The 17289-nt window shown below is 46.7% G+C and overlaps 1 protein-coding gene across 2 annotated transcripts in view; it reads left to right on the forward strand.

Moving 5' to 3' along the window:
• The first annotated feature begins 1582 nt into the window (after window positions 1-1582).
• The window catches only part of MACROD1 (mono-ADP ribosylhydrolase 1), a 912057-nt gene continuing 896350 nt past the window's right edge, over window positions 1583-17289 (forward strand). For both annotated transcript variants that reach the window (XM_073659510.1, XM_073659509.1), the window contains exons 1-2: window positions 1583-1881; window positions 9875-9976. In XM_073659510.1, coding sequence (XP_073515611.1) covers window positions 1689-1881; window positions 9875-9976 — 295 coding nt within the window. In that variant the 5' untranslated portion in view covers window positions 1583-1688. The remainder of the gene's footprint in view (window positions 1882-9874; window positions 9977-17289) is intronic.

Consider the following 17289-nt stretch of genomic DNA (forward strand, 5'->3'; position numbering starts at 1 on the left):
ATTATTACAGGAAAGTGCCAGGATGGGGAAGATTATTACAGGAAGGAGTCAGGATTGGAAACATTATTACATGGGGGGCAAACATGTACAGTATGTCTTTATAGGATCTAGAACGCTACAAGGGTCGATGCATCTGACCAACATGCAGGCGAGGGCCCAGGTCTAAATTTTGACCCGGAGCCCATCGGTCTCTAGTTACGCCATTGGCAGTAAATCCACTAGATCTTCTCAACGACATCTGCTGTGGATTTGCAGTAAGACCTCTCACAATATATGCCAGGGAAGTGGCACAGGATCGGGTGATTCTGCCCGCTACCAAACAAGAAAATCCAATATGGCACAAAGGGAACAAGCAGGAACCACCCAGACGGTTAGGAAGCACGATCAATCAAAATATAGAATTGATTAACACATAAGGTAAATAAGGCAAAAAATAAAGAATCAAAAAGCAAGATTTGATGATTTTCAGTCACCGACCCCAAAAATGTAACAAAAAGAATAAATATGTTGTATGGAGCAAGAGAAACTATAGAAATAAAGTCCTCACACCACCCCATTAAAAAACATAGTAATGGGTCTCAGAAAATGGTGACACAAACCAAATTTTAAGCTAGTAATATATAACAAAAATACAATAAAATAACTTTACTAGATTGGTTTCACCATAATCACCGATGACCTGGAGAATCATTCTGGTATTTTTATCGCACAATTAACGTAATACTAAACCCAAAAAACAAAGGAATTTTTTTTTTCACTGTTTCACCCACTTGGATTTTTTTTTTATTTTTCAGAACATTTTATGGTAGAAGGTTTCCACAGATTATAAATAACCTATGGAGGCATTACTCTCCGGCCCCTGCTCCATTGCAGCCCTCGTTCTTTGTGGACAGGCTGCAGAGGTGACATCACGACTACAGTGCATGATACTGCTGCAGCCAATCACAAGGCTCAGCGGTCTAGCGTACTATTTTGGCATTACCGCTGAGCTCAGTGATTGGCTGCAGCTCTATAATCATGATGTCACCTCGCAGCCTATCCACAAAGAACGAGGGAGCCGGGGCCGGAGAGTAACACCTCCATAGGTTATTTTTAATTTGTGGAAGCTGTGCTCCGCCATCTTTTCAGTGACATCAGTACTACAAACAACACTGACCAGGAGCAGCGACAAAGACTCAGCGCTGGACTCAGGGAGGGTGAGGAAAGAACCAAACTGCACATCCCCCCCCCCCCCCCCCCATATCCATTTAAATCTGTAGCCTGGACTGTGGCTCTACTGTATAAGCCACATGCGTAGAAAAAAAATCCATGCTGGAGTATCACCCTTTAAGGGGCTCTGCATCTTAGTTTCCTTCAGTTGGCCATGTGCACAAAGCCTAAGACTGAACAGAATCACTGCATTTCTCTGGGGCCCTGAATATCAGCGATTCTAGAGGGAAAAGAAAACCAAACAGTCATAATTAAATGTCCTGGTCTCCGAGAAAATGGCTGCCATCGCGCCAACCAATGACTGTCGAGTTTATTATAGCGTAGCCAGGCAGGTGACACGCACATGCGTTCCACACTAACAACTCGCCAGCGCCCTCTGGTGGCCGGCTGACAGCACAGTCACTTATAAGGAAGAACACTTCCCCCTGAGCTATTAATACCCCGTTGCTGGTCCTGTCAGTAGCGGCTATTTATACTCCATGACCAGCGCCGTGCTCGTACACCGCGGGCTCCTCCGCTTCTCGCCCATCTTGCTGCTTCCCCGCTATAGGGCGCCGCGCACTGACCCTCTACCCAGCTGCTGCACGACGAGGCCACTGACTTCTTCCGCTCGCACCATGGCCGGGAAGATTGACCTGAACTCTCCCTCCACCAGCTGGAAAGAGGCCAAAAGTGAGAAGGTCGCCCTGTCTAACCTGTCTGCTGTGCGCCCCCCTAACAGCCTGCCCCTCCGCGTGAGGGAACTGCTTGTCCAGTAATTTCCTAATTTACTGGTAGGAATAGAACCTCCGTGTGCGGCTGCAGTACCGCCACCCTGCAGCAGGGGGAGCAGTTCGGTCACTGGTGACGTGAAGAGATCAAAGAACTTTGTGTTTTGGGGTTTTCAAAACCTCTGCATGCAGGGGTGTATTAGGATAGGAGTAGCAAGGCCCCCCAACACATCCCCCTCCCCAACACATCCCCCCCAACACACACACACCCCTCCACCCACGCCCCCACACACCGGATGTATCACATGTCACATGATCCCCTGTGATAGTTCACGTGAAATTAATTTGGCACAATATTAATTATGATAATTTTTTTTAATCTGTGTGCCCACTATGCGTTTTTTAAGCGTTTCCGCAGTGGCAATTCCGCTGCAAAAACACTTAAAAAAAACGCTTGGTAGAAGGCCTGCCATGTTCCCCAATGATAATCCGCATGTGCTGTGCACATGCTGCGGAGATTTCCACTGCGGATTATCATTGCGGAAAAAAACGCAGCACTACCAATTATTTTGCGGAAGTGCTGCGTTTTCGTCGCCATTGACTTGCATTAGAACGCATGGAATCTGCATCTGTAGATGCGGAATCCAAGCGTTTCTATGTGCGGATGGTACCTGGGTGTGGAGGACAGGAGACTCTCCTCCGGACCCGGGTACCATAGAACCTGTAAAAAAAGAATAAAATAAATATTATACTTACCTTCTTATGGCCCCCGGTGTCTTTATCCAATGCGTCCTGGCTTGCCGGCAGCTCGCGATGGTCTGAAAAGGACCTGCCGTGACGTCATTTAGTCATGTGACGGGTCACGCGACCGCTGACGTCGGCAGGCCATCAGAAGGTAAGTATATATTTATTTTTTACCATTCTTTTACGGTCACACTATATACAGTAAATCCATGCTGTTTGCTTGGATTTATATAGTGTGACCAAGTTGACAAGCACTTTCCAAGTGATGCTAAAATCGCTTGGAAAGCGCTTGACAACCCGCATGCAGAAATGCATGTGAAGAACGTTTCACATCCGCATGTCCCTGCCAGGAAAAACGCATGTAAAATCCGCATGTACAATCTGCGTTTTTTCTGCCAGGGAGATGCAGAAACGCTCAAAAAAAATCTGGAACATTCATTTCTATGGGAATTCCACTTTGCTGTTCATGTGAAAAGATTTATTTATTCTCTTAAGGTTATGTTCACACGTTGCTTTTTTTTCTGCAGCCAAAACTTGATATCTCAGCAGTGAAAAAGCTGCAGCCAAAACACAGATTTTGCTGCTTTTCTTGCTACATTTTTGCTGCTTTTTTTTGCTGGATAACAAAGTTTGCTTCCACATTGCAAGCATGAACGATAAAAGTATTAGGCCACCAGTGCAAGACCTATGTGACACCACATAACATTTTTGTGTAAAAACAGCAGGTGGGGGGAGTTAAATTGGTTGGGTATTGTTTACCTAACACATTGGTCAGGCATTGAGTTGGTTGGGCATTGTTCACTTTCACACATTGGTCGGGCATTGAGTTGGTTGGGCATAGTTCAGTTTCACACATTGGTTGGGCATTGGTTACTTTTCACACTTTGGTCGGGCATTGAGTTGGTTGGCCGTTGTTCACTTTCACACATTGGTCGGGCATTGAGTTGGTTGAGCATTGTTCACTTTCACACATTGGTCGGGCATTGAGTTGGTTGAGCATTGTTCACTTTCACACTTTGGTCAGGCATTGAGTTGGTTGGCCATTGTTCAGTTTCACACATTGGTCGGGCATTGAGTTGGCTGAGCATTGTTCACTTTCATACATTGTTCGGGCATTGAGTTGGTTGGCCATTGTTCACTTTCACATATTGGTCGGGCATTGAGTTGGTTGGCCATTGTTCACTTTCATACATTGGTCGGGCATTGAGTTGGTTGGCCATTGTTCACTTTCACACTTTGGTCGGGCATTGAGTTGGTTGGCCATTGTTCACTTTCACATATTGGTCGGGCATTGAGTTGGTTGAGCATTGTTCACTTTCATACATTGGTCGGGCATTGAGTTGGTTGAGCATTGTTCACTTTCATACATTGGTCGGGCATTGAGTTGGTTGGCCATTGTTCACTTTCACACATTGGTTGGGCATTGAGTTGGTTGGCCATTCTTCACTTTCACACATTGGTCGGGTATTGAGTTGGTTGGGCATTGGTCACTTTCATAAATTGGTCGGGCATTGAGTTGGTTGGCCATTGTTCATTTTCACACTTTGGTCGGGCATTGAGTTGGTTGGCCATTGTTCACTTTCACACTTTGGTCGAGCATTGAGTTGGTTGGCCATTGTTCAGTTTCACACATTGGTCGGGCATTGAGTTGGTTGAGCATTGTTCACTTTCATACATTGGTCGGGCATTGAGTTGGTTGGCCATTGTTCACTTTCACACATTGGTTGGGCATTGAGTTGGTTGGCCATTCTTCACTTTCACACATTGGTCGGGTATTGAGTTGGTTGGGCATTGGTCACTTTCATACATTGGTCGGGCATTGAGTTGGTTGGCCATTGTTCACTTTCACACTTTGGTCGGGCATTGAGTTGGTTGGCCATTGTTCACTTTCACACATTGGTCGGGCATTGAGTTGGTTGAGCATTGTTCAGTTTCACACATTGGTCGGGCATTGAGTTGGTTGAGCATTGTTCACTTTCATACATTGGTCGGGCATTGAGTTGGTTGGCCATTGTTCACTTTCACACATTGGTTGGGCATTGAGTTGGTTGGGCATTGGTCACTTTCACACATTGGTCGGGTATTGAGTTGGTTGGCCATTGTTCATTTTCACACTTTGGTCGGGCATTGAGCTAGTTGGCCATTGTTCATTTTCACACTTTGGTCGGGCATTGAGTTGGTTGGGCATTGTTCACTTTCACACTTTGGTTGAGCATTGAGTTGGTTGGCCATTGTTCAGTTTCACATATTGGTCGGGCATTGAGTTGGTTGGGCATTGGTTACTTTCACATATTGGTCGGGCATTGAGTTGGTTGGGCATTGGTTACTTTCACACATTGATCTGGCATTGAGTTGGTTTGGCATTTGTTACTTTCACACATTTGTCAGGCATTGAGTTGGTTGGCCATTGTTCACTTTCACACATTGGTCGGGCATTGAGTTGGTTGGGCAATGGTCACTTTCACATATTGGTCGGGCATTGAGTTGGTTGGCCATTCTTCACTTTCACATATTGGTCGGGCATTGAGTTGGTTGGGCAATGGTCACTTTCACATATTGGTTGGGCATTGAGTTGGTTGGCCATTCTTCACTTTCACACATTGGTTGGGCATTGAGTTGGTTGGCCATTCTTCACTTTCACACATTGGTCGGGTATTGAGTTGGTTGGGCATTGGTCACTTTCACACATTGGTCGAGCATTGGGTTGGTTGGGCATTGGTTACTTTCACACATTGGTCGGGCATTGAGTTGGTTGGCCATTGTTCACTTTCACATATTGGTCGGGCATTGAGTTGGTTGGGCAATGGTCACTTTCACATATTGGTCGGGCATTGAGTTGGTTGGCCATTCTTCACTTTCACACATTGGTTGGGCATTGAGTTGGTTGGCCATTCTTCACTTTCACACATGCTCCAAAATAGGCAGCAACAAAGCAAAAAGTTGCAGCAAAAAAGCTTCAGGAAAAAAAACTCCTCAAAGTAGCGGTTTCTGCTTGAAAAACTCATCTGATTTTGTACTAGTTAAAAAAAAAAATAAATCTGGGATCATAGCTAAAGAGTAGGGTCCCACAAAGGATTTTTTAAAAATGATTTTTGAACAATAATAATAATTTTTATTTGTTTAGCGCCAACATATTCTGCAGCACTTTACAATTAAGTAGGGGCATGTACAGACAATAAAAACAATACAATGTATCACATTTCACCAGTTACTAGAGGAGTGAGGGCCCTGCTCACAAGTTTACAATCTACAGGATTGAACAAATTGGCTTCAAAATCCCCATTTTAAAACAGCTTCAAAAATGTTTAGAGAACTCCTCCTGCTCATTTGAAGATCAACTCCTCTCTGAGGTTTATATGGGGGAATTTTTTCATATGAAGCCCTGGGGTGTGATGGGCGTGTGGAACGGCACACCCTGAGCTGTACACTATAAATGCTGCTGTCAAAGATTGGCATTTAAGGAGTTAACACCCGTTTTGTGTATATATAGTTGTACGGTCCCCTGATGCTGCTCTCGGCTGCAGCACTGAGGCAGTGTTCTGTCCGTATGGATATACGGTATATCCCGTCTGCATCCACAAGTCTTTTTGAGATCAGTTTTCAGGAGCCAAATTTAAACACAATGGAGACAGGAACATTACAGCAACAGAATCTAGTCTGTGTCTGAGATATCTCATATCTTTCAGGACCCGAATCTCCGCTGATCTGCAGGGGCATGTGCAGGTGTACAAAAAAAATAATAATTTATATAGCTCTTGAAAGTTTCGTTACACTTTAACATGAGAAGTATCAAAGCATAAACCTCACATTTTACTTTTTGCCCGTTTACCATAGAACTGTCAACCTATGGGATGTCCGGTCATAGGCTACAAGTCTGCAGTCGCTTTATGTCCCAGCAGACTTGTGAATCCTCATTGCATGTGCACTGCACGCTGTGAGATTTCGCCGGCGGTGACGAATGAGTGCAAGTATGTGATTTGCATACATGCGGTCACATGCCAACTAGATGTTCGCTGCCTCACTCAGTGCAAGTGTATAGTTTGAGGTCGGACAAGTCTAGTCGGAATGTGGCTGTAAGTATGCAAATCGCATGCTTGCGGTCACATGACTGCCCGTTCCTGGCATCTTAGAATTTTCACAGCACGAAGTGCAGATTTACAAGCATGCAGTCACATACAGACTTTATTAGTTGCTAGCGATTCACCTGCTAATGATCTTAGCGAGCAGAGTGTATGTGATTTCATGAAAACTCCTGCCCATTGTGCATCTAAAGGTGCTGTTGAGCTGTGCATTTTTGGGGTCATTCTCTTTCCCTATACTCTTCCATGGGGAACCTGAAAAAATGCATCTTAAAAAAACAACGAAATGCATAAAATTAGTGTTTCTGCCCTGAACAAAAACACTTTTCTTTAAATCTGCACCAAAAACGCATTAAAAAACAACAACAAAACAATCACCAGAGCAGATTACTGTTGCGTATTTTGAATGCATCCTACCTAAATACGCGGTAGACTGCCAAAGAGTATAGAAATATGAATGTATTTACATACATGCCGACAAACATCAGTTTAAAAAAAGGTTGAAAAACATTGATTATTTTGGTGCAGACACCTGCAGAAAAACATAGTGATAAAAAAGCAGCTTTTTTTTCTGCTGCTTAGACAGAACGACCACACTTCACATAGGCACAGAACATTCGGTGATAGATCGTGCTGTGCACACAGGCTGCGCTTGTTCTTGGGAGCACTTGCCCTGTTTACATAGAATGATTGATTTTTTTTAAGACTTTATTTTGGCATTTATGCATAACAATAGCAACTAGCAAACATTTCACATGTGCTCAGATTTATCACCGACTTAATAAGTTATCATAAAGAGTGTCATCAAAATGTCATAGCTAAGCATAGGGCAAAACTTTGGTAAGAGCTGCAACAAGGCCATATAATTGTAATATCGATGATACCACTTATTGAGGTCACAATAATAAATATATCAGAAGAACCTGAGCACCAACAACAGAAGCAACTACTCAATCACATCAATCATCAACACGCTCCAACCATCACAAACCCCAAAGCTGAAATTGTAGATGCGAGATCCATAGATTTCCAAACCTTGATAACAACATTTCTGGCACAGAAAAGTAGAAATCTGAATTATAAAGAAAAAAAACCCTTTTCATATGATCCCATAAAATCATTAATAACTCAGAACAAGCACACCTGAGGGAGCCGGACTTGAGGGAACTCAAATTGCTTGTGTAAAAATAAGAGAACCTCCGACCAAAATGGGGACAACCTAGGAATATGACTAAACCGAATGCAAAAAAACGAACCTACTGCTGCCTTACACCAAAGACATAAATCACATGAGGATGCCCCATCTGTTCAAGCTAATCAGGAGTGTAGTAAACTCTTATTAAAAAATTTAGGTTGGATTAAAGTGAATCTGTCAGCAGGTTTTTGATTTGTAAATCTGAGAGCGGCATGATGTAGAGACAGAGACCCTAATTCCAGTGATGTATCACTTGCTGGGCTGCTTGTTGTCATTTTGATACAATCACAGTTTTCTCTGCTGAAGATCTCTAAATGCTGAGCTCTGTATAACCCCGCCCACACCACTGATTGGCTGCTTACTGTGTACATTGACAGAATGCTGCCAATCAGCAGTGAGAGCGGAGTTATACAGAAGAGTTGACTAGGAGGCATGAGACACCTAGTCCTGTAGTGATAATCTCCTGCTGATAAAACACTGATTTAATTGAAGCAACAGCACACAGGTTAGTAAGTGATACATCGCTGGAATCAGGTTCTCTGCCCCTACATCGTGCTGCTCCCAGATTACATAGCAAAAATCTGTTGACAGATTCCCTTTAAGCATTCCCTAGCACTTACCACTGAAGGTGAGAAGCTGCTCTCCACCTTCTCCCATTTCTCCTCGATCAAAGCCACCCATGTACTATGAGTTTTAGTGAATGGCTTAGAGAACGATGACTTTTAGGCTAAATTAAAAATTATTTTACCCAAAGAACAAGCCTTTTGCTCAGATGATTGACAGATCATTTACACTGATTATTGGGGAAACGAGCGTTCCTAGGGAGTCTACGTTTTCCCTTAAAGCTCGCCAATCTTTTTGTCAAGTTTATCTCTTGAGGTGAGCGTCACATTCATAGAATTTTTGTGCAGAATTTTCTGTGTTTCTCCCATTCTTCTATATAGGACTAGCTACAATCCAAGCACTTGCTGTAGAAATATCCCCATTCTGACATGTTCGGTTGCAGATATTTCGGCAGTAAATCTGTGGCGTGTGATTATGCCCTGACTCTTCTTCTGAAACCATTTGTCCTGTCGCACCCTCAGGGCAGGAGGCATCACACAGGGAACCATGTTTGCCTGAAGCATTGTTTTAACATGAACATTTTGTGTCAGCCTGGATTAATTATAATATTAAAATTTCATTCATTTGGGGTGATAACTGCTGGCTGAAGTTGATAGCGTTTAGCCTCATTCAGACAGCTGTGATGCGGCACAATTTAGCTTCCATATTACAGCCGGAAGTCCTGGCCTGATTGTCAGTGACCGACCCAAGCTAACCGCTTCATAGATCCCAATGGTACTGATGGTTTGGGTCATAAAATCCACTGTCAGGCCGGTACTTGCTGTTGCAATACTAAATGCTTTGCGTAAGTCAACTTTAATAGTTTTCAAGGGGTTATCAAGGAATTTTTTTTTTACTATGGACCTAAAAACTAACAGGCGGGTGGGTAGTTGCTAACAGAGGATACCCGGCGCCCTGTCCGCGATTTAGCTACTATATATCAACAGAGCAGCTCTTCTTCCTCTCTGCTCTGGCGATGGGGTGTGAATGTCGACATCATACTGATAGACAACTGGCTCCCCGCAGTTAGGCAGCAGGGAGCCAGCTGTCAATCAGCATGATGTTGGCAGTCAACAGATCAAAGCGGAAGAGAAGCCGATACTCTATTGGACATGACATCATGCTCAAGCCACTGAAATGCCGGCATGAACGATCAGTGACCGCTCTGTGCCGGCAGAGACCGGCATTGGGCTCAACAGACCGATAGGTAGCAATTACCTGCCTGTAAGTTCTTAGGCCCATTGTTAAGAGGTTCTCCGGGACTTTTTTTTTTTTTTTTTTTTTATAAATATTTCTAATGTTTCATTTATTTTCTTCTCTTTCTATATATTTAGCTTTTCTGAAGGGTCTCAACAGTAAGCAGAGACGTGAACATTACTCCGTGAAAGATTTTATCAAGCTGAAGGAGATACCAACATGGAAAGACGCATCAAAAAGTAAGAAACACCAAACATTCTCAATCTAGTTTTGCATGGGATGGTGCATTATACTATTTTACGTATCATCTATATATATAATCGTCTTATCCCGTCTGTCTGTCTATCTGTCTGTCTGTCCTGGAAATCCCGCGTCGCTCATTGGTCCGGCAGCGGCCAATCAGCGCCGCGGAATTTCTGAAAAAAGATGGCGGCCGTTAGCGGCTCATCTGCGGGACGGAGCTCAGCGGCGATGCAGCCGGGAGATGACCGGCGCGAGGCGCTCATCTCCCGGCCGGTACCAGCAGAAGGACCTCGACCGCCGGACCCATCTGCGGGACGGAGATGCAGCCGGGAGATGAGCGGCGCGAGGCGCTCATCTCCCGGCCGGTAGCAGCGGACGGACCGCCGGCGCCGCTGACCTCCATGCGGAAGGGAGGACCGGGGAGCGGCGCTGCGGGTCGGGATACTTCTGCTGTGAGCGCCCGCTCATGTCCCGGGTTCTCGCAGCGGAAGTATCCGCACAGGCAGCGCCGCTGACATCCATGCGCCTAGGGTGTGAAGGGAGGACCGGGGAGCGGCGCTGACATCTAATTGGTCGCGGCCGCTATTTAAATGTGCCGCACAAATCGGTGATTGGTAGCGGTCTTGGCCCGCGACCAATCACTGATCTTGCCGCAAAAGTTAAACACTACTGTGCTGATTGGTCGCGGACCCTGCCCGCGACCAATCACCGATTTGTGCGGCACATTTAAATAGCGGCCGTGACCAATTGGATGTCTGTGCGGATACTTCCGCTGCGAGAACCCGGGACATGAGCGGGCGCTCGCAGCAGAAGTATCCCGACCCGCAGCGCCGCTCCCCGGTCCTCCCTGGACACCCTAGCCGCTGATGTCCCCACAGTATCCACATGGTATTACAAAGGCCCGGACATTTGTGTTAAAAATCGCTGATTGGTCGCTGGCACTGCCCGCGACCAATCACCGATCTTGGCGCCACATTTAAATATCGGCCGCGACCAATCACCGATCTTGGCGCCACATTTAAACACCGCTGTGCTGATTGGTCGCGGACGCTATTTAAATGTGGCGCCAAAATCCGTGATTGGTCGCGGCCGATATTTAAATTTGGCGCCAAAATCGGTGATTGGTCGAGGGCCGCTCATCTCCCGACTACTCGCAGCGGAAGTATCCGCACAGGCAGCGGCGCTCCCCGGTCCTCACCAATACGATTCCGCTCCCCGGTCCTCACCAATACGATTCGCTGATTGGTCGCGCGCTCCGCCCGCGACCAATCAGTGATCTTGGCGCTAAAGTTAAACACCGCTCTGCTGATTGGTCGCGGCTGCTGCCCGCGACCAATCACCGATCTTGTCGCCACATTTAAACACTGCTGTGCTGATTGGTTGCGGACGCCAGCCGCGACCAATCAGCGAGATTGGCGCCAAATTTAAACAACGCTCTGCTGATTGGTCGCGGTCGCTGGCTGCGAATAATCAGCAGTATTGGCGCTAAATTTAAACCCCTTCTCTGCTGATTGGTCGCGGCCGGCCACCGCGACCAATCAGCAATTTTGGTGGCAAATTTAAACAACGCTCTGCTGATTGGTCGCGGTGGCCGGCCGCGACCAATCAGCGATATTGGCGCCATATTTAAACACCGCTCTGCTCATTGGTCGCTGTTACCGGTCACGAATAACCAGCATTATTGGCGACAAATTTAAACACCGCTCTGCTGATTGGTCGCGGCCGTGACCAATCACCATTATTGGCGCCAGACTTAAATACCGCTCTGCTGATTGGTCGCGACCACCGGCCGCAAACAATCAGCATTATTGGCTCCAAATTTAAACCCCGCTCTGCTGATTAGTCGCGACCCCCGGCCGTGACCAATCTGCGATATAGGCGCCAAATTTTAACACCGCTTTGCTGATTGGTCGCGGTTGCCGGCCTCGACCAATCAGCGATTTTGGCGCCAAATGTAAACACCGCTCTGCTGCTTGCTGCCGGTCGGCCGCATACCTATTCTAGAATACCCGATGCGTTAGAATCGGGCCACCATCTAGTCTATATATATAATCGTCTTATCCCGTCTGTCTGTCTATCTGTCTGTCTGTCCTGGAAATCCCGCGTCGCTCATTGGTCTGGCAGCGGCCAATCAGCGCCGCGGGATTTCTGAAAAAAGATGGCGGCCGTTAGCGGCTCATCTGGCGGACGGAGGTCAGCGGCGATGCAGCGGGGAGATGAGTGGCGCAAGCAGCACAACTACCCCGACCGGCGCCGCTGACCTCCATGCGGCTAACGTCGGAAGATCAGTGGCTTGGCCCGCTGATCTCCTGACAGCAAGTGTGAACGGAGGACCGGTCGGGATGCTTCTGCTGCGAGCAGCCCCTCATCTCCCGGCTTCTCGCTGCAGAAGGAGCCGCACAGGCAGCGCCACTCCCCGGTCCTCGCTAATACGGAGCCGCACAAGCAGCGCCGCTTCCGGGCCCACACTAATATGACGCTGATTGGTCGCGGTGGCCGGCCTTGACCAATCAGCGAGATGGGCGGCAAATTTGAACGCCGCTCTGCTGATTGGTCGCGGCTGGCTACCGCGGCCAATCAGCGAGATGGGCGGCAAATTTAAACGCCGCTCTGCTGATTAATCGCGACCGCGACTAATCAGCGATATAGGCTGCAAATTTAAACACCGCTCTGCTGATTGGTCGCGGTCGGCCACCGCGACCAATCAGCGAGATTGGCGCAAAATTTGAACACCGCTGTGCTGACTGGTCGCGGTGGCCGGCCGCGACCAATCAGTGATATAGGCTGCAAATTTAAACGCCGCTCTGCTGATTGGTCACGGCCGCCGGCCGACCGCGACCAATCAGCGAGATTGGCGCCAAACTTAAACAACGCTCTGCTGATTGGTCGCGGCCGCCGGCGACCGCTACCAATCAGCGATTTTGGCGCCAAATTTAAACAACGTTCTGCTGATTAGTCGCGGTTGCCGGCCGCGACCAATCAGCGATTTTGGCGCCAAATTTAAACAACGTTCTGCTGATTGTGCCCGGTAGGCCGCATACATATTCTAGAATACCCAATGCGTTAGAATCGGGCCACCATCTAGTTCTACATATATACAGAACTATGTGTGGTGCCCTGCTATGCATGAGTGCCACAGATTCTAGAAGGGTGCATGAATGGATTCCTCCACAAGAGGCCCCCACAGCGTACACACACCTCCACCTTCCACCTCAGACCACCAGAGGGAGCCCGTTAGGGATATATAAAGGGAAGGTGGAGCTAGGCAGCCCAGTGAGTGATTCAGCAGTTCCTGCTCAGACACAGAAGGACTCAGTGCAGTCGAGCCAGAGCCTAGCAGTTCCTACAAAGTTCCACGCCTCGACGTCAAACCAGGAAGCGCCAGGTCCTGAAAGGAGCGTCGCTGAGCTCTCTGACGTAGGACGCAAGCGACGCAAGGTCCTAAAGAAGACCATTGCCTGCGGAGCTGCGGCCTACCGGAAGAAAAGCTACGAAGGTAGGCCACGGTTCGCTAGGGGGGCGCGAGAATGTCTGAGGAACAGCACAACGCCAGAGCACCGGTTCACCGCCCTGATGATCAACCCGGCCGGAGCAGCCGCCCCGTCAGCAGGACCCGTATCTCCTGTCATACCCATGGCCCTGAATGTCCACAAGGTGGGGGAGGAGAGCAAACCCCCGCCACCTACGGCTGATGACCCGGCTGGGCCGGCCTATCATGGACAGGTGCTTCCCCGGAAGGAGCACCATTATTGAACTGCTGAAAATGTTTTATATGTTTATAATGTTTTTGTTATGAAAACAAGAGACAGAGGGAGCTTTTTTAATGAAAGTAGAAAAATATTTATTAAATATTATGATACACCATAAAATTCATAGAGAGTCCATAAAAAAGAATAACAGACTATGTGTTAAGCAAAGAGCAGACACCCCAAAAGAGAGTAGTCAGCCCTGGGTAAATGCTGCGGAATAGAGCAAAAAATGTTTATGGCACGACCAACAGTAAGCACCTTTAACACCTGGCCACATAAAGGCTTATAGAGCAAGAGGGGGGAAGCAGACAATACTGCTATGGAGCATCCACACTAAGTCAAAGCCAGAGAGATGGAAGGTCACAGGTGAAGGAACATGAAAATGCAGTGTGCTGAGAAGTGCAATGTAAAAGACCATAGATAGTACAACACTTACCCAAGGGCTGAGAACCCCCCCAATGGGGATGAAAGGGTGCAAGGACACCTACCCAATGCGCGTTTCGCGTGGACAATGCGTTGCTTTCTTGGTTCACACAAGCTTTTGGTATTATTTTTTTCTGTTCCATTATAGTCCATGCTTGCAGGTAGTGTACTAGTCCAGAACCACTGTGTACTGGGATCACGCACACAGCAGTGTGACTGACATCCCAGCATGTGGCGGGAAGAACAAATGGTGGACAAAGACTACTTCGCCTCCTCCCTGTGTACACTGGAACGTCAGTCACTCCCATGTGGTTGTGAGCTGTTCAAATGAGGTTAGGTCCATATATATTTGGACAGAGACAACATTTTTCTAATTTTGGTTCTAGACATTACCACAATGAATTGTAAACAAAACAATTCAGATGCATTTGAAGTTCAAACTTTCAGCTTTCATTTCAGCGTATCCACATTAAAATTGGATGAAGGGTTTAGGAGTTTCAGCTCCTTAACATGTGCCACCCTGTTTTTAAAAGGACCAAAAATAATTGGACAGATTAAATAATTGTAAATAAAATGTTAATTTCTAGTACTTGGTTGAAAACCCTTTGTTGGCAATGACTGCCTGAAGTCTTGAACTCATGGACATCACCAGACGCTGTGTTTCCTCCTTTTTGATGCTCTGCCAGGCCTTCACTGCGGTGGTTTTCAGTTGCTGTTTGTTTGTGGGCCTTTCTGTCTGAAGTTTAGTCTTTAACAAGTGAAATGCATGCTCAATTGGGTTGAGATCAGGTGACTGACTTGGCCATTCAAGAATATTCCACTTCTTTGCTTTAATAAACTCCTGGGTTGCTTTGGCTTTATGTTTTGGGTCATTGTCCATCTGTAGTATGAAATGACGACCAATCAGTTTGGCTGCATTTGGCTGGATCTGAGCACACAGTATGGCTCTGAATACATCAGAATTCATTTGGCTGCTTCTGTCCTGTGTCACATCATCAATAGTGTTGAGCGATACCTTCCGATATCAGGAAATATCGTATCGGATTGGATCGGACCGATACTCAAAAAGTATCGGATATCGCCGATTCCGATACCGGAAACCAATGCAAGTCAATGGGACACTAATATCGGAATGAAAATAAACCCTTTCTTTCCTTGTAGGTTAATTCTACATGAAGTAAAACAACTAAGAATAATGTAGAATGTATTATGCGAAAAGCCGGCAATTCATCAGCGCATACACCGGTCCCCGACAATTTACAACAGAAAGAATAGAGCTTCACACATAGATTAGATAGATAGAAACATGTCAGTCACATATATATGAAGTACAGTGACAGTGTTGGTTACTGTACTTGTCATTTAGTGTAAAGGATTTATTTAAAAAAATAATAGTGTTTTCATGCACCGTCTCTTTAAGAAAGCCGGCCGGCAATTCAGCAGCGGTACCCGACAATTTAGAATAGAAGGAATAGAGAATCATACATAGATTAGATAGATAGAAACATGTCAGTCACATATATATGAAGTACAGTGACAGTGTTGCTTACTGTACTTGTCATTTAGTGTTAAAATAAAGGATTTATTTAAAAAAAAATTGGCGTGGGGTTCCTCTTAATTTTAGTCTCTAGCGGAGGTTAAGCAGACAGCTGGGGCAGATGTTTGAAGCCTGGGAAGGGGTTAATACCCACGGAGCTTCCCGGGCTACTAATATCAGCCCCCAGCTGAATACCTAGCCTTTACTAGCTATTAAAATGGGGGACCCCCTCCCCCAAAAAAAATGACGTGGGGTCCCCCCTAATTTAATAGCTAGCAAAGGCTAGGCAGACAGCTGGGGGCTGATATTAATAGCCCAGGAAGGGTGCCATGAATATTGGCCCCCTCCCAGGCTAGAAACACCAGCCGTCAGCCGCCCCAGAAATGACCGCATCCATAGGATGCGCCAATTCTGGCACTTAGCCTCGCTCTTCCACGCTGCCCTGGTGCGGTGGCAGGGGGTAATAGGGCTGGGGTTGATGTCAGCTTATAATGCCAGCTGACATCAAGCCCAGGTTAGTAATGGAGAGGCGTCTATAAGACACCCCCATTACTAACCCCATAGTGAAAGTTAAAAAAAAAACACAACACCCAGAATAAAGTCCTTTAATTGAAATAAACACACAATTCTTTATTGTTCTAAATTAAACCATACTTACCATCACGCCCATTCCAGCTGAAGCCAACGATCTCCTGCAATAAAAGTAAAATAATAAAGCAACCTCATCCTTACCTTTCCATGGTTCCCACGATGGCTCCAGCTCTGCTACATCGAGATGACAGGCTGGACCGCAGCAGAACGCTGCCATCCAGCCTGTCATCCCGCGGACACTGAGAAGCGCAGGAATGCTTCTGCTCCTCAGCGTCTCTCTGTGACGGCATCCAGATGAGCCGACAATGAACTCGGCTCACCTCATGCACGTCACTGACAGCGTGGGAGAATTCTCCTGCACTCAGCGCTTCAGCGTGAGAATTTTCCCACGCTGTCAGTGACGTGCATGAGGTGAGGTCATGTCCAATGAACTCAGCTCACCTCATGCACGTCACTGACAGCGTGGGAGAATTCTCACGCTGAAGCGCTGAGTGCAGGAGAATTCTCCCACGCTGTCAGTGACGTGCATGAGGTGAGCCGAGTTCATTGTCGGCTCATCTGGATGCCGTCACAGAGAGACGCTGAGGAGCGGAAGCATTCCTGCGCTTCTCAGTGTCCGCGGGATGACAGGCTGGATGGCAGCGTTCTGCTGCGGTCCAGCCTGTCATCTCGATGTAGCAGAGCTGGAGCCATCGTGGGAACCATGGAAAGGTAAGGATGAGGTTGCTTTATTATTTTACTTTTATTGCAGGAGATCGTTGGCTTCAGCTGGAATGGGCGTGATGGTAAGTATGGTTTAATTTAGAACAATAAAGAATTGTGTCTTTATTTCAATTAAAGGACTTTATTCTGGGTGTTGTGTTTTTTTTAAATACTTTACTAGAAATTCATGGTGGTCATGTCTAATATTGGCGTGACCCCATGAATTTCGGGCTTAGGGCCAGCTGATAATGCCAAGCTGGCCTTAACCCCTTTATTACCCAGTGAGCCACCGCACCAGGGCCCTGGA

Source organism: Phyllobates terribilis, unplaced genomic scaffold (genome assembly GCF_046119375.1).
Source record: "Phyllobates terribilis strain yellow unplaced genomic scaffold, ASM4611937v1 Scaffold_13__5_contigs__length_258822181, whole genome shotgun sequence".
Lineage (NCBI taxonomy): Eukaryota > Metazoa > Chordata > Amphibia > Anura > Dendrobatidae > Phyllobates > Phyllobates terribilis.